The sequence below is a fragment of the Echiichthys vipera genome (genome assembly GCF_963691815.1).
Source record: "Echiichthys vipera genome assembly, chromosome: 9".
NCBI lineage: Eukaryota > Metazoa > Chordata > Actinopteri > Perciformes > Trachinidae > Echiichthys > Echiichthys vipera.
This window is the reverse complement of record NC_139834.1, coordinates 26019259-26042522: the sequence shown is the minus strand read 5'-3', so window position 1 is coordinate 26042522 and position 23264 is coordinate 26019259. Positions and strand designations below refer to the sequence as shown.

Genomic DNA, 23264 nt, shown 5'->3' with positions numbered 1-23264 from the left:
CAGCCAGAGTTTTTTTGTTTTTTTGAAGTTTTTTTGTTTGTTTGGACTGTTGTCTGACGGGGACATTCCCAAGAGTGGTAGCTCTCCCCGTGATAAGATCTCGCCTCGCCTCCTTACTGTCTGTCCTTTTCTTCAGTCTTTGCTTTCAGCACCTCCTTAAGGTCAGACATGGTAACAACTCATCCCCTTATGCACCATTCAAGGTCCTGCAAATCTAACTGCTCCCAAGGAAAGAAAGGGAAAACAGACCAACAGAGGGAATGAACCAATATAAAACATTATTCCGAGCTCTGTAGTTTCTGAAGTTACATCAGTGGAAATAAATGAAAAAAAAAAAAAAAGGAATCGTTTATAGTCATTGCAAAACACAAACAAACTAACAAACAAACTCCTAAACAGTGACATTTTCCAAATTAGCGAGGTTTTTTTTTGGGGGGGGGGACAAAAAAAGTAAATAAAACGAACAAAGAAAAACCAGATTCAAAGCAACACTGCAGAAGTGCATGCATGTATAGTGGTCATCATTAGTTCATCTGAAGATTGTAAAAACAGAACGCACAATAGTACATTAGAAGCACAATTCTCCACAAAGAGAACCCATCTTACATATTCACAGTCTCAGGTATTATTTATATACTCTATAACATTTATTCATGTTTTGACTTATGACTAATGATATATGCGAGTCATTGTGTAACGCAGCGCTCTCCCCGTTATGTCGTGTTGCAGTGTTAGTGAGTCATAATTCAAAACTAAAGACTCTGATGGGATTCAGATTGAGTAAAGAGTTTTTTTCTTTTGGGGGGAGGGTGGGGGTGGGGTTGGGGGGGGTCGGGGCGTTGTGAAATGGGGTTTGATGGAGAGTGTTTTCGACTTTGTACTTTCTCACTGTAGCAGCTTGACTGATATCTGAAAAGTCCCATTAGGAAAATACAGCGGGCTACCAGGGCTGATTAGTTCCTCGAGTGCCGACGCCAGCTGGCTGCCGCATCAAAGAGCTGCACACACCGGCCGCCGCATACTGTACACTGTGTCCGGCTCTCATGGGGGAATGTATGTCTACGTACTCATGGATGTACAGTATTATAGGCCATGCTCGGGGGGAATGTGGACGATAGATATGGCACCAAGACAAGGCAGTAACCAGATATCGTCGGCAAGGTCCGCCAGTGTTCAAGTAATGAGCGAGGAAAAAGAAGCAGGCTTTTTTTTTTTTTTTTAAGTTGGCGTTTGTTTTAAAACAACAAAACTGGCAAGGATAAAACATCTCTTTTTTCCGTAGAGATGCCTGCTTTTTGAAAAAAGATGTAGGGCAGTAAAGGAAAAGAAAAGTGTGTTCTGTTTATGGAGGTGCAGATTGTTTAAAAAAAAAACAACAACAAAATATATAAAACAAAAATTAAAACAACATATTCATTTTCTTTCCATATAAAAAGCGATGAAAAGTATACAAAAATAGAAAATAATTACAGCAGGAGACATGGGCGCTATGGAGGGAGCGAGTGGGAGGGTTTCTTTTTTTTCCCATTTTTTTCTCAACATTTTGTCTCTGCTGGGTTATTTGGCGGCGGAACAGTGTAATATTTTGGGGCTGTTTAAGGCGTCCTCCAACAGGTGGAGCTCCACGCCGTCCACCACCACGTCCTTGATGCAGCCGACAAAGCCGGTGCTGTAGGCCTTGGGCAACCGACGGGCCACCGCCAGCTCCTCCAGACCACCTGAGGGGAGACGGAGGCAGAGGTTATTACAATGATGAATCAGCTGCTGTACAAAAGCTCTTCAAACTACCCCGCTGTCCTCTAAAGTAGCAACTATGTCTGTTATTTATGATAGGTCAAGCAACCAAAACACTAGTTCCTACATTTCCTATATCACAGCCAACAGTGTACTTTTTCATTGTTGATATTTTCTGTTTAAACTGTTGTAGTATTTCCCAGCAGGAACAATTGAAATGCTGCTGCCTGTACCTTTCACCAGGACACTTTGACCTGAGGGTGATTTTAATGCATTCGAGACCGAGGAAGGATGTCTCGGTGGACACTGAGTATGTTTCTGCATTATCCTTAGCAGCCAAAAGGTTGTGCAGACCTGTTGGTACCCTCAAGGCCCCTGAGGGAGCCCCACACATCGTTCATCTCACTGCCCACGCTGCCTCAACATGGCTGGATTTAAATCAGCAAAATGTCTCTTTAATAAAGAGCAGTAAAGGGGATATTCCGTCTGGATTCATGTAATTGGAGTTTTTAGAGTTATAGATTTTGAGCTGTAGACTGGTTATGCATTGACAGTAAAGTCAATAAATTCAAAGAAAGGAGTGATCACGTCAATATGCAGTAACCAACATGTGCAAATGGGCGAGTGGGGTTAAAATAAGTGTGTTTGTAAATGAACTACTGCATGCTAAAGGGTGCCTTGTATGTCTGCATCAAACACCAATAGCCATGACGAAGTATTTGTAAACCCTGAAACGTCTTTTAACACCCATTTGTAACACCAGCTTTCTGGTACAAATCGTCAATATCGGCGCCCCAGCCCAAGCCCAAGGGTGAAGGCATTATAAGTGTTCTCAGGGGCTGAGCAGTGAACTCATCTTCCTGTGTTAAATGCGTGGAGAGCCCCCTTTAAACATCAAACACCAGGATATAAAGGTTTGGATTTCATAACAAATTAAACCTTGTAAATGGCATCAAAAGGCTGCGCTGGGAATATTTTGGGAGAAATATGTATTTCTGGTACTAAAGCAGTGTCTTTGTCGGGCTTTGTATATCAGTTTTGGCATGATGACACCAGCTCATGTACATGACAGGTCGACACTGTATTTGTCAAACCGCCGTGATCAAAGGGAGAACGCTAGAAATCCTGCATACCCGCCAGAGGAAGTTAAGATGCACGAGAAAGAGGGTTCTCTTAATTTGACACATTGCATAAAGTGCTCAAAATGTGCTACGAATGAAAGGTGGTGACAGAGTGTAAAATTATGAAGTCCTGATGTACTCATTACTTGATTCTTTTTAACACCTTCAGTGTTAGGCACTCACTGCTGCGCTGTGCCCTGATATCACCTGTCCCTCAAGTCGCGTGTCCCAGCTCTTTCTTTAAAGTTTGAGGTGTTGCACTTTTCTTTGGCTGCTCACTATCCATTTCTTCCTCTTTTTATTCCAAACAAACCAGGAACATGTAATAGACCATTTCCTGTGTGTCTGATAGTTTTTCACAGGAAAAGACTGGCTGCAAGTCAAAACTGGAAGGGCCCAATTACCCAACTTGAAACTACTCTCTATCAAAGAAAAAGTCCCTTTAAAAAACCTGTTGAACAGAATGTTCTGGGACACGGTTCCTGAAAATAGATGTTGAATGTTCCTTTTTAATCAACTATTTCAATCAAATGCGGGTGGAGCAAAAACGGCATTGCTAGATACCACAAGAGATACACTGAAAAACTTTTATTATTTGTCAAATAACCCTTCTAAGAACTTGTGATCGGGATGTAAATTGACTCACTAAAGTGTTTTTTTCATCAGTCACACGCAGAAAGTTTAAAAATGGAAATTTCTTAATGTGAAAATGTAGATTTGCACTTCAAAGCAAATGATTCAGCCCCTTGTAGTCTTCATTCCTCTTTAACGATACTGCACCTTTTGTTCTATTTCAAATCATCCAGAGGTTTTTTTTTAAACACAAAGTCTCGTAACGTCCTTTCTCGGAGACTTGGTGACCTAATTGCTGGTTGTGTGGCTGCCTCCTTTTCCCTTTTGATGCCGTTTTGAGCTACTTTTTTGAGCCGGCACACTCAAAGTAGTCATTAGTGTCTTTCTCAATAAATCAGCATGAAGCATCTTTATTCAGAATTTAATGAGATGTGTTCTTACTGGGAGAGAAGCTGACCCTCCCTGATGTTTGATGTTTTACCTGGCTGCCATCCTCGCTCTCTCTCTCTCTCTGTTATCTACACTGTCAGAATTCTCCTGCTTCCTCTTCCTTTCTTCACTTCATGTTCCAACTCAATATTTCCCCACATTCCCCCATCTCTCCCTCTCTCGCCTGTTTTCTCCTTTTTTAATCCGTCAGGCTGTGAGTTCATATCCCCGTCGAGCCCTTTACACCCCCATGTCCCTGCCCCCTTTAATCGAATTGCGCGCCTCAGACTCGGGATCGACAGGGCTGATTTCATGCGAGTTACAGATGAATTAATTATGAACAGTGCAAAAAGGGGATTTAAAAAGAAGAAGGGCTCTCGACGGGAGGGCTGTGCGAGGATTATGTATTCTTGCTGCAGGCCTCGCTCAGCACCTGTTCCGATGCACTGCCTCCCCGTACGTGCGTGTGTTTGTATGCGTGTACCTGAGGACACGGGTGCACCCTCTACGTGCGCCGTGTCTCTTAAATGTCACTCAGGCTGCTTCTCCCCTCAAACCTGCCTCTATGCCGCCGTGAACTGTGCATTTTATAGAAGAGTCTGACTATATTTCGCCACTCGCCTTCAATGTTATTTCCTCAGAATGTTCAATCCCGCCGTGCCGTCTGTGTTCTTTCAGAAAGGATTTCTCTGAACCGAGTTCAGACCAAATTGAAGAGGTAGATAACAGGGCAGACTTTGGTCATTTTAAATTCAGGGGAGCAGACAACTTTTGAATTAGTCAGATAGATTTTCATTTCTCAACTCAATACCTGAATAGACTAGGACACCTTTTTTTCCCCTCTCAGAGTCCTTGCTTATCCTCTGCAATGCCAATGCCATTGCTCATTTCTGGCAGCCTTCTACCAGAGTACTACAGAATAACAAGTCTTCTTTTGACATGATGTTTAGCATTAGACACATTTATTTTACACGTATGGACACGTACCCAACCACAGTGCTCCGTCTGTGTCCAGCTGTGTAGCTGCCAAAGGCGACGACCCTGTTACAGCTGCCTCATTTCCAACCTGTAGAGAGCCGTCTCTGAGTGCTCTGAGAAGGAGAAAGGAAAAAAAAGAGAGATGCAGTTGGAAGTCGGTCTCATGCATGCATGTCATACCGAGTAACTGTAAATTGCAGTTTCATTTAATCTGAAGCATCAAGACTCCATTGCTCCACAGCCAGCGCACTAAGCACTCACATAACTGCCTTTGCCAAGCAGCGTTCTAAATGTGCCTGTCTACCCGCTAACAGATGCCGTTAGAGCGCCATTTATTTGAGGTGGCTCTGCCATATGCATAAGCACACGCTTAAGAATTGTGACGACGGGGCTAATTTGAATCCATTAAAGTGGGTTTCCAACAGAGAGTGTGTCATTAAAGGCAAGCCGCATACACAGATATCTATGTAACTATGTGAGCAGAATGCCACATGCTGAGATTGACACCATCATCAACACCCAAATTATGTCATCTTCCAGCATCTCATGCAGTCTCCATGTAAAGCACGGGATGAGTTTTGGCCGTATCCCTCTTTGAAACGTACGCCGCGGCTTTTCGAGGATCAATTATTCTTACCGTACATGATGAAGCCGATCTAATTAAACTTCTGTTCACGGCTGTGTTGAAAGCAAATGTTCAGCAGAGATCCCGTAGAAAGTGTTAAGTGGGTCATTTTCAAAGTACAGGCAGTTAATTTGTTTCTGATGAAGGAATCCATTAATGTGACACCACTGTGCGGCAAAAAGTATTGGAACACTTTGTTTTTTTTCCACATCTGGAATGAGTATCCATGTACTAAACTATAACCCGTGTCTACACATCCTGCAGGTGTACGTAAGAAAATGTGTTAATTAACATCAATCAGTGGTGATTTGATCATATGTCATTTTGTGTCATAATAAGAGTATCCCTGTGTAGAGATGTAGAGAGAAGCCCTTTCTTATTTCAGCTGATTCTGTGCCTGCATATTCCATATATTAAGTCTTCAAATAGGATCAGTGTATGTATGTACTGTATATACAGTATGGTATACAGTGTATGTAACGGGTATACTGTATATACAGTATGGTATACAGTGTATGTGTTACTATAAATACCGTAGTGATTTTTAATATATTCTATTCATTTATTTCCTGGATACATTTCCTCTAATGTGCCAAAATGTGTCGAGATGTTCTTCCTGTTTGAACATTCATTACTGTGTCTAAGCAATTCAATACTCAATGCGTCATACTCAAGCATGACCAGGCATGAAAATAACCTTAATCTGAAACTAATCAGTCATCTCAGTGCAGGGGATCACTGTGTAGCATAGAATTCATGCAAGAGATCACACAGTTTGCAGCAACACAAACAAAATATGGATTAAGTCTAATCCTGGTCTAATTGTTAAAGCTTTCACTCACTGATCCCCCAGCTACCTGCCGTCTCCCATCTTACCTGCTGGCCTTGATGCGTATCCAACGGTTGGTGTCGACGCGCACCGAGGAGCGCAGCACCACGGGCTTTGAGCCCAAGTCGTATGTCATCTGGACGTGTCCGTCCACGATGGCCAGGGCAATGTAGTCAGAGCGCTCCACGCCCTTACCGCTCCACAGCACCAGGCCCTGGGTCGCCTCCGTCCGGATGCTCAGCTCAAATTTGTTCACCAGCAGAGCCTTCTCACTAGGAGAGCAGAAAATACAGTTAGGTTGTGGTACGGTTCACCAAAAAGACGTGCAATCTTTGGCGTAGCTGACACAGCTCAGTTGGTGCTTGTGTCATTTGCATATGTGAAGCAAGGAACTTCTGCGGTTGTCTCGAGGGTACATTACCCATGATTCAAAGACATATGGCCCTGTGTGTTAGGCACATGTAGCTATAAAGCTTAGTAGCTCTGGCTCTACAGAGCAACGTTGATTTTTAAGGAGGCAGATTGAGTTTAGGAGTAGCAGGGGGTTGTTTGCTAATAGCTTTCCAACATCCTACTGAGCATGTACTGCATTACTGCTCGGTGCTTTCTGTGTTGCTCTGTGTGTGTTGTTTAGGCAGCTGTTTGATCTCCATTCTCTTGACTGCTACAGCTGCAGGGATGATTTTGATACAGAGATTAGGCAGGACTAAGTTCCACCTATCCGTATAAGGCACTGTACATCAATGTCAACAATGTGTGAGAAGAATACACAGCGTTATGTGCCGCTACTGTGTGTGTGACGCCCTCACACAACCATTCCTGCTTACAAACTTACAATCTCCCGCTGGTCTGTGTGAGTCCATCACAGATATAATACACATCCAGAGAATCATACCTGCAATTTGTGTGTGTGTGTGTGTGTGTACAGTACGACTGTGTCGGATTTACTTCCACCTTCTTCAAAGGGATTTTAAACACAAGGACAGAGACAAGGTGAGGACATGTACAACAAAGAACCAATGACATGTGGATTTAAAACAACAACAACAGCAGCACAGAGCTAGAGACAAAGATTTGACAAGACACACGACAAGACAAAGGAGTCAGCATAGCAAACAAAGAGGCTCATGGGAGTACAAACAGGACAGGAAATGAGAAGGGATAAAGAGAAACTGAGTATGGCAACTTCTTCTTACACTATGAGAAGTATTCCTTAATTTTCTTTTCATTAATGACCAAGTATAGAAGCGATGGGTGGGATGCTATTTAAGTTATTATTAACTGCTGGCCGAAGGTGAGGCAACTTTGACACCTCAGGCCAACAGTAATGCCGGTTCACCTCAGCAGAATCAAGAATCAAATTTCTGCACTAAAAACATGCTTAGGTTGGAAACTTTGACCCCCTTGATTAAGTAAATCTGCTGAGGTAAACAGGAACAAAAAAAAGGTATGATCCAAGAGAATCATTTTTTTTTTCTCCAGAGAGAGAGAGAGAAAAAAAAAAACACAAATACAGCTCAGTGAACCCTCTCCTGGCAAACCCTCAAAGAGCTTACAGAGCCCAATAAATCTCCACCGGAGCACCTTGTCAGTGATAAGGTCAAGGTTATTAAAAGTGCTGAATATATCATGAATAAAACAACGGCGGCGCGCAGCGTTTTTAAATCTCATATACACCGCTGACTTCATAGATTGCTGCTGTGTTGTTGTTTCTTTTTGTAAATAGAGGGATTTTATCTACTCCTTATATGTATTCAAATTCTCTGAAGGTTCCAGAGTGCCCTCCTCCATTTCAACTCTAGGTGGCAGTAGTGGTTAGAATAATAAAAAAATAAGCCATCAGGGGAGGACAGCCACTGCAAAGAAGCTGCTGCTGGTTATCAGAGCTCTGAACTTCGGAATTAATTGAAGCCGAGGCTCTTTGTGATTCGTATTGGTAACTCTATCTCATAATGGAAACAATGTTGTCTCTGCGGAGAAGGGTTTAGCCCTGAGAGGTTGGGGAGGGGTTGTCTGGAGAGGAGGGGAGGATGAGGAGGAAAAAGGCTAGTGGACAGTACCAAAAGTTTTTGAGAGACTCACCTCTGGTCAGATGGGTTCTCCAGAGACTCAGGACTTTAGGGAGCAGGGGAGAAAGTCAACGGCATGCAGTGTAAGCGCAAGAGGCCAGAAGGAAAGAAGGAAGGAGGGGAGGAAGGAAGGATGTTGTGAGCCCACTGGGTGACTCACAGAGGTCTAGTTTAGACCTGGAGCTGCAAAAAGCATAACTTATCTGCTCTACTACATTATCGACCCTGTCGACAGTCGATAACAACTGTTGTGTGATCATAGGAAGTGTGTAGCTTAGCCCTGATCACACCACAGCCATAAAAGGAGGTTCTCAAGGGAACTAGTCGGATCAAGATGGATGACTAATGCACCAGAATGCCCTGGGATGAAGTATTGTTTCAATGTGAGCATCAAGATTAAGTACACTCATGGCCAGTGTCCACACGGATACAAAGGCTACTTTAAGTCAGCGTCCAATTATTGAACAACTCCTTTATATTTATGCCGCTGCAGGCCACAGTGCAGCGGCAATTACCCTCTGTCTAGAGATGGAAGCGTTGAATGAGAAAAATTGGGCAATTGTCAAAAAATGGGGTCAAGTGCCATATCAGTTGAGAGTCGTGGCCAGATAGGATTTGTCACTGAAATAATGGGTCTTGAGCTTTCAGATCTGGGCACAGAGGTGAAGGAGGAGCGATCAACGGCTTCCGTAAATAGTAACAGCAACATTAACCCAAGGTGAGCGTTTGACATTTTGGCCTCACCCAGCTCTTAATGGCCCCTCGAGAGATATTTTCATTTCCTTTACAGAATCAAATCATGCTGAATTGATCGGCACGCCTTCAGAGTGCTGCGCCGGGCCTCTGGTTTGCTTAGATTCACGCTCATTGCGGCTCTTAGTAAATGTGACATCCATTAAACTTTTGACAGTCTGGCTCCAAGGACCACTGTCCCCTCCTGCTAAGTGAGATTGATGCCCATGGCTACACACTGTGGAGAGATCTCAATTGGAGGTCTAATCTACAAAGGGAGACAAATCTGTGATTAACATGTCACTGCCTCTGTACGGCCTGACTCCGTAATTATTCAAAATTACAGTTAGAGATCTGGCAAAAACGAAATGACAGAAGCCCTGGCATGGATTGGAACTCTTGGCTAATTCCAGTCAGCTTAATTTGAGCTGAACTCTGCTTCGTCGCTTAGTGGGATTTTTTAAAAGGGAGGTTACTTACCGAGCTAATGAGCTGGAAGAAAAACCCTTAATAACTAAGTCATGACTGAGGGCTTTCCCAAGCAGAAACTCTGCAGGCACTAGAAACTAGGTTAAGGGGTGTTTAGTACATCCTTCTCTTTGCAGTTTTCAAAGGGTCTCGTTCATTTCCCACATAACAGATTCAGCGTAAAGTGCACGGCAATTCATTTTGTTTATGAACGAGTTACAACCATGCATAAAATATTGCACATTCTTAGTGCAGCAATTCATTTTCTCTGAGGGTTGAGCACAATGCTTATCATGCACACATTCATGCTTCCCTTTGCACTGGAAAAAAAGCAAAGATCTGATGACACTGCGAAATGTATTTAGAAGAATCTAATCCGTCAAATGAAATCATGGATATGGAGCTTGAATGTAAAATCTGAATTTAAACGGTAAAGATGATTTCTGTGTGGAAATTATGACCGGAAATTAAAAGTACTTGAATCTCTTTAATTGGGTTAACTATAAAAAAAAATGGCTTTTGTTTTTGTTGCTGTTAGTTGGGCTTGATTGGAAGCTGGGCAAATACCCAGTCATAAAGTCTACTTACTCTGGGATCTCATTGGTCAGTTGGCTTGAGTGAAAAGGAAAGACAGTGAAGGACATTTATATGAGACAACACGTGTGGACATTGACAAGTGAGGTCAGACTGAAGGACAGGACAGAGGCTGAGATAACAGACAAACAGCTAGATAAGATACAGATACTTTGACACACACACACACACACACACACACACAAACACACACCCACACCCGACAGAGTTCTCCAGCCAGTTGTGTCTGAGTGGGCGTGAGTGTGATGATCTGCAGGCTGCGGCCCCATTTTCACACCTGAGTGTTTGCGTGACGAGCTGTGAGACGAAGATATAGAGCCGTATGCTTGATGTCTTTTCAGGTTCATCATATAAACATTTTTGTTTATGCCAACCTGGAGGCACACTCTTGCCAACCTTGTAGATGGATGGAGGAGTAAAAATGTCTCATCCGCTGCCTAAAGGGACAGGATTTCTTGTTTTTCATTCTACACCTGCTCCAAAAAAAGACATCTCACACTTAAGTCGTCAGCTTTTCCTCTTTACGGGGTGTTCGGAATTGCAAGCGGCGTGTCTTTGGATGCCAGTTTTACGTTGAACAGTCATATAACACATTCAGAGTACAAAAAAATCAATCATGCATGTGTGCATAGTGTGTGCTGAGCAGGAGAGCAAACTGAGCATGCTCAGGGCATCACTGTGATTGTTAAATGTCTCGCTAATTAGTGAAATCCTGTCAAAAGCGGAGCAAGACTGCAACGGACAGTGGGGATGAGCTTTTAGCTAAGCGCCTAGTTCACCCTGAAGCCTTAGCACTGATGATATCATCAACACTCATCTGGACAGGGGTTATTGGGCCAATAGCTATTACAGTGGAGATGTTGGATGACGCTAAATAGATGAGGATGTCCCCCTTGTCCTTTCCCTTACCTCTTTGTAACAGCGTTGTGGTACTCAATGAACGTCCGCCCGTCAAAGGCAACGGCCTCCGTCTCTCCTGCAGACTTCTCGTAAATGGCTGTGAAAGAAGGGGGTGGGTGTGGGGGGGAAGAGCATTGTTCAGAGGATGAGATCACACCAATCAATAAGACAGAGGGTTCAGTTATCAGAGGTGAAGGCAATGGAGTGTGAGCAAATGGGATAGGGGGAGAGTGTTGGTGCGTTCGTAGTTTTAATTAACACGAAAGGGACAGCCGGCCACGCGCACAAGGTTAATGGTGAAGGCAGTGACTGAGTATGTAAGACAGATCAGGCCAGAGTGAGTATATATGTCTGGCGGGGTGACATGAAGATGATGAAAGGGATGTGCAACACTTGAAAAGAGAATTTCATGAATATTCAATCGACACGTTTCATCATTTTCATAACTGCCACTTCAGTTTGAATCCATTCATAAAAGAGACATCACATGTCTTATATCGACATTATTACTATTGCCTGGACAGAAGACAGTGGAAACAAGGGTCTCAGAAAGAAAGCAGAAAGAAATGAGACTAGTAGTTCACCTTCCATAGAGGCAAGCCAAGAACAAGCTGTGTTACAGAAAGTATCGCTGATTTCAGTCCCACTCACAGTACACTTTAAAAGCAGCCAAAATGCTGCCACGTATCCTTTCAGAGTAAAATCAAATAATGTTGGACGAAGAAATAGTACAATTTGTACAGTTGCATGATTCACACTGCCATTATGAGGCGATCTCAAGCCAGCAAGTATTGCTAATCAGCAGCACACGTGGACCAATCATACTGATTGTTACAAACAAACGACACGTGTGTTTAAGCATCAAGATCCCTTTTAACTTGAAGTATGAAGACAAATGTAACATGCCTGTAAGGATAGACAGTAACAACTCTGGGCCAGAGATACTCACTGTTCTGACAGCGTCCACCTGAGAAGCCACTGAGGCAAGCACACTCGTAGGTTTCCAGCGTCGGGTTGCAGCGGCCGCCGTTTTGGCAGGGCTCCTGGGAACACGGGTGGTCCTGGAACATGGCTATATTGCTGGAGCGCAGGGCGTTCTCCTCTCTAAGGATGGGGGTACCCATCAAAATTATCTGGAAGCAGGAAACACAGGGTTAATAGAGATGACTCTTCACATACTTAAGCTTACACAGAAAAGGTCAACTGTCTTGTTATGCTTTGTGCAACTCAGTCTGTAAGAAAGTTGCTTAATGTCTGCTGTGGAGAGAATAATCTTGATCATGTTCTCAGGGTTATCTCAGTTTCTGCTTGAGGTGTGTGGAGTTTTGAAGATGTCAGCATTTACCAGCATGCAGGGGTCTAAGAAACATGGGACATGTAGTATCCAAACCTTTCAAGTTTTACCCATACTAGGGACAGTTCCATGTGTGGTTGTATGAGATACCTCCCAGTTTGGAGAGAGGACAGGCATGGAAGCTAAGTAATGTGCTATTATTCATGGGGGCAGCAGCTGAATGTATTTCAGACACCTAAAAAAATCAATAGTTTAAGTTACATTTAGAATATTTTCACAGCTTAACCTCTGCTGCCAGTTTAAGTTTACCTCGGGGGAACTGAAGCCCTGAGCTAGGCTCTCATCAAAGCCACCAGACTCCATTGATAAAAATATTAATTTTACCTCACAGAACATGGGAGTTAATGGTCTACAGCTGGTTAGCTAGTTTGTTCTTGTGTGACTTTGGTGTTTTAAACCAAAACTAACAAACCGATCAAGGCACAGAAATCACTTTTCTCATATGAGTGCTGCCCACACATACTATGGAGAAACAACAACATACAAGTGCAGAATGTTAAACAGCCCAAACAGGTCAAACTTTGGCAGAAAGGTCTGCTCTCTGGTAGTTCATTCATAGTAAGAAGCTGGTTGAGAAAATTAGATTTTTTTAGGGCCTTTTATACCTGGCATACTGTGTACAATATACAGTAAAGATAAAGTACATACTCCAGTAAGACTAGGATTACTGATATACTGGTCAGACATTAAGTCCCATAGAAGCTCAATATGAGTGTCCAGTTTTAAAATAAAGACAAAGACTTTCCTGTGGTCGCAGTTTTGTGAATTCAGACAAAACTTAGGCAGCAAAAATAAGTGATTACGTTTAAGTTAAGGGAAAAACCAAACCAAACTGTGTTTTGGTTTAAGGACAACTTTTCAACTTATACACATATTGTACGAATAAGCATAATCAATGGTTAACAGAACTCTTTTCACACGGGAAATGAACAGCGGCTCAATTTGAATGTCTAGTTTTCAAATACAGGCGTAATTTTCCTTATATTAGATTAAAAAAAGGAACTAAATAATAATCACTCATGATATTGTCTTTTGACCTTTGTTTGCAGGGTTACCTTTATGATTCTTATCTCGCTTTTAAATCTCTGTTTCATTGCTTTTGTTGTCAAATTGATCTGATTAAATTTCCTCTACTTAGCAAAGCACTTGAGGATTATCATTTCTTATCCCTCTTGCTTGTTGTCCTTTCTGCTGAGAGATCATTAAAACTAATTATCACAACCGAAATCAAAAGAGAGAACAACTTCGTACGGTGATACTGTAGGTACCTCCTTTAAACATGTTACCACACAGGTAAAATGTCTCAGGAATCAGGTGTTGAACACACAAGTGAAACAGCATATCAGACTGAGAGTACATACCGTTCTTCCTCATAATTAAATATTCCCTACAGGCCGATCAAGAAAAACGCCACATTTAGCTTTTGATTTGCTTCAAACTGTCAAGGGAAAGTTTGCAGAGGAGAAATAATGACAAGTTTGCACAAACAGTAACATCCTGCCTTTGTTCTGTCGGGTTATTTTTGGCACTCAGAGATGAGCTTTTCGTTGGAAAGTGGAGAAAAAAAACTGGAAGGCTGTCAGGGAAAGATCTGACAATAGTGACAGGGAGGGACTTCAAAACGGGCATTCTATTATTAGTGCATGCTAATCCAAATGAGCAAAGCCACTGCCCGTCACAGTGTGAGCTTAGAATGGAAAATTACTAATATGGGGGTTTTATAGTATGACAGCTGGACAGCTAATAACTGTTACTGAGGGCCCAAGTCATTAAAATACATTAATGGAATCCACAAGCAGAGCTAGAGGCACAATACTCTTTCAAGAAATAGAGGCTTGTAAACATTTACCTTTTGGATTGTTCCCTTGAAGCCATCAGTGAGTGCAGCGACTCTTGCCAGTCGGCTGTAATCGGGAGCGCCGCCAACAAAAAGAGACTCTTTCAGGTTAAGATCTACGTGCAGGTTCTGATGAGACAGGATACAAAGACATATAGTTAGTTAGAGCTGTGTAAACGTGAAAAAAAGCCCAAATATATCTTCTAATCCTTTATGTACTCCATCACCAGTTCCTCTTAGGGGTTTTCTATTCAGAATGGTTTATGGTTTTACTTTAGTGAGTTTAGTTACGTGTTTGTGTCCAGGGAGCTTGGAATAAGTTGTATAATTTTAGTCGAGACATAAAGAGTGAGATGAATAAACCACATTTACAGACATGTCACAGTCATATAGATTCTCCCATTAAAAAAAAAAAAGAATCCATAGTGTAGACTCTTTAACTGCACTTCCTCGTCTTCTTTCCACGTCAATACACTTGATACATTACAACATAATTGATTATGTCTCTCGGAGAGAGTGGTCAATTATCCTCTATCTGCGAGACATAAAAAGAGACTACAAAGGGAAATCAGGAGCGGGCTGGACTGGATATGGATGGTTCTTAACAGACATCTCTAATGAATGGCTGATCATAAGCACCGACCTTTCAAACAGTTGGGGGGGGGGGGGGGGGGGGACACATTAATTGCAATTCATTTGTGCGGCAGGCGGCTATGAAATTCAATTCTTTCCACCAAACCTTTGGGACATTTGCTTTGCATTAGCAAGGTGCCACTTCTCTCTTTTGCATGGAAGAGCCGGCCCACTTCAGGAGGAAGGAATTAATGATCTTTATTTTATGTAGAGCAGTAATTGCCAGAGGGGTAAAGTGGAGTTAATTGCTGGAAAAATGATGGAAGGGGCCAAATAAACAGGCTTTGTGAAGGCAAGCTGGCACCATCTCGGCTTTTATTTAGGATGGGATTTGGAGTGCAGGAGGCGGCGGTGACTGGCTGACGCCCGGGGCTGTGTCACTGCACCTTGAGCCGCATCCAACAGAGACAAGGCGGGGACCTTGGCCAAAGTTAAAGAAGCCAGATGTGGCTGGTGCCTCCAGGCTGAGACATAAGTCGTCACCCATTGCAGGGCAGAGTGGGCTCTTTATATAGACCTTACTGCTCTGCAACACTCACTTACTCTGCAGGTAAAGGTCACAGATGCATATTGAACCTGTTCTCCTGGACTTTTTGATCTTCTTTGAGATGTTACCCCTTTATGATGTGGCACTGTAACATGTAAAGTTACTTTTCTATGACTCTAAAGTGAGATTTCATGCAATGAAATTGTGCATCATGTTCTCTTTTGTCTCACACGGTCAATAATCTGCACCTGGTGAGAGAGGACAGCAGAGTGACTCTTGCTCAGTGATGTTCAGTGAGTGGTGTTTGTGTTGTTATGGGCAAGTGAGCGACTTTGTGATTATCATGGAGGATTGCTCCTGTTTGCAGAAGAAGTGAGAGCAGATGACAAAAGAACAGCTCGGTTTGGCTTGGCACCTCAAAGTCTCCTACAGTATATTTCCTCCCCTACGCTCGCCTCCGTTCTTTGCTCTCACTTTTCGACAGCCACGCGGTACTGGCGTGATATCCCCGCCTACGCCAGTCTAATGAAGACGTTTCTTTGTTGCTAAAAACAATGGCCGTCACACAGATGACTGTCTTCTTTTCTCCCACCTTCTCAGCCCCTTCCACCCCCACAGCAGATGGACCGAGGTGAAAGCCAGACCGCGTTCTTTTTGGGAGCATCTCTTCACTTCAGTGCTGTGTGTGAGTGTGTATGGGCTTATGAAATGACAAAGTTTTTCTAAAGAACTGGCACCTTTAAAGCTGCCCGCAGCTCTGCAGAAGTACATTTTCTTTTTTACTGTGCTGTCGCATGGAGAGATGGGGGTGAGAGGACATAGTGAAGGACTCAAATGAAACATGGGCTAAGGTGTGACTGGGACTTGTCTCATTACCTTGCGTGATTTCTTATTTCCAGACAGCACATCATAGAGAAGGAAAGAAAATAGGGAGGAAGAGAGTTATTAAGGGAAGACTAGTGGGTGTCTGTGCACAGAGAGGTTGGAAGAGCTAGTAAGTGCAACAGACCACAAAACACACTCATATATACTCTCATGTACACACACATACACACATCTGTACACATTGCAGCACAGGCAAGTGAGATTAAAAAGAAGAATATAAGAAATGTGAAGAACACACATTTTTTTGCGCATGCACCTTCGCATTATACACCGCACACACGACCACATAGCTGCGTGAGTGTGAGTTCCAACTAAACAGAGTGAATACAAATAAGACAGCAGATCTAAGATGCCATGCATGAAGCAGATGGTGCCATTAAGAAAAGATGAAAAAAAAACAACCAAAAAACAAGATGAGAGACTGTGAGTGGTGCCACTTCACCCAACCTCATTTACAGACTGCTGCCATTCAATGAGAGGGGAAGTCGATTTTCATTTCTCCTGTCAATACCTATGTGCCTTTGAAAGTATATACCGCATCATGCTGGCAGCCAAGGCATCTTTGATATGATGAACACTCCCAGTATGCAATATGCATCCATACATGTGCCTGTGTGTGACCACCTTTGATATGATATTTGCTTCTCTGAGCAAAGCGGACTATAACTCCCCCCTGGTTCTTAAAGTACGAGAGAATTAGTAAGTAGGAGAGCCACGCTGGATGGGGTCTTTGCATTGAGCTCCATAACTAGTCTCAGCTCATGTCTTGCACCCCCCCTTCTCCAGCCCTCACTTTTCCCTTGCGCTCCTCTTTTAATAAGATTTTCTGCCTCTGTTGCTGGAGTAAAACACAATTACCATACGGACGATGGGAGGCAGGACAGAGCAGTGGGAGAGAAGAAAAAGAAAGACATAGGAGAGTGTTGCGCCACAGAGGAATATGATGTTGACAGAGTGCATGTTCATTATCACAAATTACACCGGTTAATATAATTGGATGACTTATAGGCTTATCAAACTATTAGATGGCCGTCATTTGGAAGCATGTACCTGCTTTATTGGACTAGACGCAGGGCTTAAGAGATCATTACACTCTTTTCGCTGCTGCTACTGTATCTCCTTCATCGGCCTCCACCTCCCCAGGCACCACCTAAATTGATTGTATAGCAGCAGTGATAGCTGCTTTTGCTTTCTGTATGCAACACTAAGTTCTATCTCTAGCATGTCAGCAAGCTGAAAGGCAGAGAGTTTTTTTTTTTTTTTTTCAAAAGTGGAATTACAGCCTTTCCAAAATTAAGACAGCTTGTCAAACTGGCCCTCTAAAGCTGGAGCTCTCGCTCTCACCTTGACGGATGTCGGGGGGAAGGCGGCATATTTTCAGCAAATCAGGAAATTTGAACCACACGGTGTGAAGTGGTGTGGAAAACCTGAGCAAAGGAGGGGGGAAAGTTTGCTGATTCAACTGTGCCTGATGCAGCGAGTTGAACCGGCTCTACAAGGGCAAAAAATAAATAGGGGCAACAAAGCCTGAGGTTATGGCGATGACGGAAAAGAGCACGCAGATGATCCAAAAAATACAGTTCATACGACACCAGCAAAGCTAAGCATAGAACAGGCCCATCAGCTGGAGGTGAACCATGAGCAGGAGCTTGTTTGCGCCCTCTTTCTTACCGGTGCCTCTCCTCGGACAGGGTCCTTCTTGTTCACCATGATCTCTCCTTTGCGGTTGGAGCGCTCTAGGTTGATGGTGTTCCACACGTTCAGCTGGATTGGTTCCTTACTCCTGAATCACACACAGACACTCAGGTGAGTCATTTATTAGGACACATAGACTCATTAAAAACCCACTGCTGTGTTCAGTACTTACTTTAATATGCAGCATGTTCATATGCCATTTTATACGATAACAGCACCTGAACATTTTTTTTTAGTCATTAGAAAATATCTATTTAGGCGCTTTCAGGACCCCTCGTGACGTCACTTTTACCTTAAACAATAGGACTTCACTGCGCTCGCAGTTTTGTGGATTCAGACAAAAGGCAAAAAAGCAGGTAATTGTGTTTCAGTTTGGGAAAAACTAAACTAAAATAAATAAATACATAAATCAACTTACCTATGTAAATTACGTCTGTAATGAACGCAAATAAGCGTAACCAACAGTTAACAGAACTCTTTTCATTCTGGACACGAATACTGGTCTCCTGGGTCAAAGTGCTCATTTTCAGTCTATATACAACGTCTCCTCATTTTTAACACTCTTAGATGACGCTGACCTGATGGTAGCCGGTCCCTTGCCCAGGTCGTAACGGAACTCCAGGATGCCCTCGTTGAGGGACAGAGAGATGAAGTCTCCTTTACCGTCCGATTTCTGTCCGTTGTAGAAGATCAAACCGTTGGAGTCATTGGCCATGAGAATCACTGTCATGCTAACCTTTTGACTGCAGAAACAACACAAGTGGACACAGGCAAGAGTTAGAGATACACTGCTATACATACCTCCGACTTAAGCAAAAGATGCTTGTCTGCTTGTACTCTGTCTATATGGAAATAAGGTAAAGATATAAGACTATATATTGTACATGCTTAGGCCTAAGGCATTATTTGTGTAGCTCTAAACGTCACTTCAAATCAGGCTTAAAGAAAGCGGCTCTGCCTATGTTAACTACACGATATCTGTTGTCAAGTAATACATATGAGTGTACTCAATATGTGTGTTTCATGCAGAGACATGGGACTTACCGCAGATCATGCCCGTAGAGATGGAGCCCCTTCAGCTCCAGGTAAGAGTCTCCGTCAAATAGTGGCATGTAAGCCCCTCTCCTCTCAGCCACTGGAAAAACAAAGAGACAATATTCCCCCTCAGGTCCCATTTTTGTTGCTGACAGAATTGAAATTCAGGGATAGTCCGTACATCTTTCAGGGACCTGTCAGCATTATGGAAAGAGATGGATTTGTGTTTTCATAGCCTTTGGGATTAAGACTTTCACGACAAAAATTCAAACAAACAAAAAAAAAAAAATCCGAAACCCTTATGTCAGACTGATTACACAGCCCGCCACAATGTAACAAAGAACCTTTGGAGACATGTTGAGTTAAACACCACTGCCGGGACCCATGAAATAATGCAGCGATTGTATTTTGGCAGGCCCTTTTACAAATTCATGTCTTTGCGATGGGTCTACATCGGCTGTCTGGAGTGATTAAGACAGGCAACGTGCCATCCCTCTAACAAGTGGCTTGACATTAAAAATCATTCAAGTGTCACCCGGGGGTATGTGTTGATGGTGTTTTTTTTTTAAAAACTACCATCATTCAGAAGCATGTGCAATACGATAGACGCTCTGGTTCACAAACACACACAAAAGAACACACATACCTATGTAGCCGGCAAGAAAGCTTTTATTGGTAATTGGCTAGGATTAGCTGAGTGGAGTGAGGATGGGGAAGGCAGACGGAGATGAGAAAGCTAATTAACTATTGTGCAGAAGACTGCTAATGATGATGGCACGCACCATGGAGGAGGAGGAAAAATTGTCTTGCACAACGATTTGAGCACTTAACTGAACTCTATCAGAGTAGCAGAGCTGCTTATAGAGGAGCGTTGATGGGTTTTTGGCTTTTTCACCAAGTGTTCTACATGAAAGCAGCACGATCAATAAGCCACCAGAGGTCCCGGCTTCAGAATGAGTTGAGTGACCATGAAAAAACCCCCTGGACGTACAGGGAGTTGAGCTTGACGGCCGAGAAAAGTTATGTTGAACTTTTCGGAGTAATCCTCCAAAACGCAGCAGAAATAAAAGCCTAAAGCACAGTGCTCCGGTTGACAGTAAGCTCTTAGGTAATTTTGATTATATTTGAATAATGCTGCCTAATTAGTACTTGCAATGAAAACCCATCAAAACAATATAAAATTAAGCAAGGTTATAACAAAGGCACTTTAATCCACATTTTGCCAGTTAAAAACTTTGTGGCTGCAATCAAAGCTTCCCAATCACTCAGCTCTTCCGCAGAATTGCTTACAGTGTGAATAACACACACACACACTTACACACGCACACACACACACACACACGCACACGCACACGCACACGCACACGCACACGCACACACACACACACACACACACACACCCATATACATTAATTATCTCCGGCTAAATGTAGCTAAGGAGCTGAATGTAAAACATTGTTTTATCTAAACTCCCCCCAGCAGTTAGGTTTTCAAGACCAGTTGAGTCCAAGTGATCCTGCTTTTATCACTAAATAATGTAATGATCTACACTTCACAGGGTAAAAACACCAAGAAAAGGAGGCCATTCAATACTATTGGAACACCCTTGAGATAAGTCCTTGATGGTGAATATTACAGCAGCGAGCTGCACTGACGAACCCTGGCAGAATTGAAATGGAGACCATAGCTCAACTGAATGTGCGCATACACCGGGTTACACACACCTACTATTTCGACTAATTCACCTTCAGGCTTTTGATGAGTGGGCTGTGAGCTACCTGTCTTTTCAACTGTTCTCAGTGCAGCCCTCTGAGGGTACGATTGCCTGACTGCCGCCTTATCTGTGAGCTCCTGTCTGGGGCTGACACTCCGGCTGACTGACGCTCCCATTAATCACCGCGGGCAGGGAGGACTGATGCGATTAGTCATCTCATTGATTCCAGTGAAAAAATAGCCTTTTGGAATGGGAGACGCTCTCATTGATCTTGGTTCACCTCAATTTATTTTAACCACCTGCTAACTGGGACTCGGGGCTTGGATGGAGGCTATTCCCATCTGGTTTTATTTAATTCCCAGCACCACAAGATTGCATGTGTCTCTTTTGGTAGGAATGTGCACGTGTAGTACATTCTCTTTCAATTACAGTTACAAAAGACTTTCTGCAAAAATTCATGACAACGTCTATAAAGCCAGAGAGGGAAAATAGGTAGACTTCAAATTGCGACAGCACCAAAGAAAAAGAGCTAATGATGAACTTCAAAAGCAGCTGAGCTTTGCTCTGGTCTTTTCCCCAACCGCCGCCCAGTTCTGCCATGTGGAGCTAAGTAGCAACAAACACGTTTCAACACAACACCTGTGGGCGGATAGGCAGTGAGGGAGTGAAGGAAGGCTGCGGCTTTGCTGCTGCTTGCCCGCTAACAAGCGTAGCAGAGTCGATGTGGTGAACAGCCCGACGGGGCCAATCATCTACCTCAGTTCTGCAACCCACCAACCCTCCCATCCCCTACCAGCCTGAAGGTGCACACCCCCTCCTTCTTTCTGCGTTTGATCTCCCTTTTTCAATTCAGGTTGGATGGAAATGTCACAGAGCAGAAAGAAAAAGAGGCAAAAATTAAAACACTATTCAGCTGACTCCGGACCAAAACACTGGCGCTCCTTGATAAGCACCGCAGAGAACAACTGAGGCATTAAGTTACACCAGGATACACAGTGTTTAGTCTGATTACCTTTCTCGCAGTGCCTCCCTTCACGTCCCATGGGACACTCGCACTTGTAGCCTCCCTCAGGCAGCGCCTGGCACTGGGAGGATGGATGGCATCTGTTGGGCTCACATGGGTCATGGACGTCAGCACAAGTTGGACCTATACACACACACACACACAGCCAAACAAACAAACCCTCCATGAGAAAACCACCAACAATTTAAACCACTTTTCTCTTTTATTCCATCTGAGAGGAGGGGGAGACAAAAAGCTCGGGATTGTGAGGATTTCCTCTGTAATAGAGGTCATTTTCTAATAGGATTTGGAAATATTACACGTCCAGATTAAACAGTGGAGAGCCTCCCCGTCATGCGGCCATGTTTCGGGGCCAACGCCGACTGCGGGAAAGGCTCGGGAGCGTCTGGTGGATGATGGTTTTGCCCTCTGCCACAGCCCATCTGAATTCACCCATCATTACTTTAGCAGTCAGAGCCTGTGGTGAGCAGAGTACTTTAATGAACCCCATCCCCGCTGAGCTCACAGGGCTCCCCCCGTTTTTCCTCACTCACACTTTTGGAAGCTAGCTTTTATCCTCCACTCTTACTCCTTCCCTCGCACAGCTCTTCTTCATATATCTTCCTTCTCTAACATCTTTTTACTCAACTAATCTCTCACCCCCGCTCATTCATCCAACTGTTCTGACATGTATTTTCTCCAACTACAACCCTCTCCACCCATTTATTCTTTCTTCTGGCTTTCCCCTCCTTCAGAAGCCCAATCTTGCCCACTTTCTAAACTGACATGATGACAAAATTAACTTGAATGTGAGTCCACTGCAGGCAACAGTCCAGTTCTCATTATCACCATTCATTTTACACCATGTTGCCAACTCCACTTTGATCACAGCAGTGTTTCTCCAGAGCAGAGGGTTACTTTACTTCTTCTGAGGCTTCTCAATAACAGCTAAACATAAAAGCCCCTCTTATATAAAAAGGCAATAATAACGTAACGTGATACTGGATTGATCACCATTTTACTGTAAATTCAAGTAATATTAGAGCTTGGCTGAGAGGTTGTTTCTCTCACACCAAAGCTGCGCCCATGTGAGTATGAAATCCTTCACTATTCAACATAAAAGCTCACTCTGACAATTAACTTGGTTGTGGTGGGGAACTTTCAGCACTAAGCTGCCGTACAACCAGTAAGGGGCACGCTCGTGGTATCTGCTCTCAGCTATTTTCTCTCTGAGTCGCTTGTTAGTTGGCATGTGCAAGAGGGATAAAAAAAAAAAGGAGGACGGGACGTGAAAGTAAATAGAGGCCAAAGGCCAATCACTAAGCATTTGGTAGAAGTTTCGTGTTTTCTGTGCTAACATTTAATCTCTCGTTTCTGTGTCGGACACACAATTTTGATGGTGTTTACAAACTGACTTCCAGCACTCCTGCTGGGGCCACGAGTTACACTGTCAAATTAGGCTGTCAAGCTTACTTAGGATTTGTGAGTAAGTCATGACCACAGTGAATCCCAGAAGAGAAGGCAAAGCAGAGATATCAACATACTTTTAACAAGAAACGTCTGGAGATT

At 43.3% G+C, this 23264-nt stretch overlaps 1 protein-coding gene across 8 annotated transcripts in view; it reads right to left on the bottom strand.

Moving 5' to 3' along the window:
* Positions 1 to 831: 831 nt before the first annotated feature.
* Positions 832 to 23264, bottom strand: part of agrn (agrin) — a 256975-nt gene continuing 234542 nt past the window's right edge. For 5 of the 8 annotated variants that reach the window (XM_083920018.1, XM_083920024.1, XM_083920019.1 and 2 more), the window contains 11 exons: positions 21705 to 21839; positions 18988 to 19078; positions 18522 to 18686; positions 17920 to 18031; positions 14256 to 14372; positions 12002 to 12185; positions 11062 to 11149; positions 10147 to 10170; positions 6337 to 6561; positions 4845 to 4948; positions 832 to 1718 (listed from right to left, as the gene is read on the bottom strand). In XM_083920018.1, coding sequence (XP_083776144.1) covers positions 1558 to 1718; positions 4845 to 4948; positions 6337 to 6561; positions 10147 to 10170; positions 11062 to 11149; positions 12002 to 12185; positions 14256 to 14372; positions 17920 to 18031; positions 18522 to 18686; positions 18988 to 19078; positions 21705 to 21839 — 1406 coding nt within the window. In that variant the 3' untranslated portion in view covers positions 832 to 1557. The remainder of the gene's footprint in view (positions 1719 to 4844; positions 4949 to 6336; positions 6562 to 10146; positions 10171 to 11061; positions 11150 to 12001; positions 12186 to 14255; positions 14373 to 17919; positions 18032 to 18521; positions 18687 to 18987; positions 19079 to 21704; positions 21840 to 23264) is intronic. The other 3 variants (XM_083920020.1, XM_083920021.1, XM_083920025.1) reach the window with 1 other exon arrangement.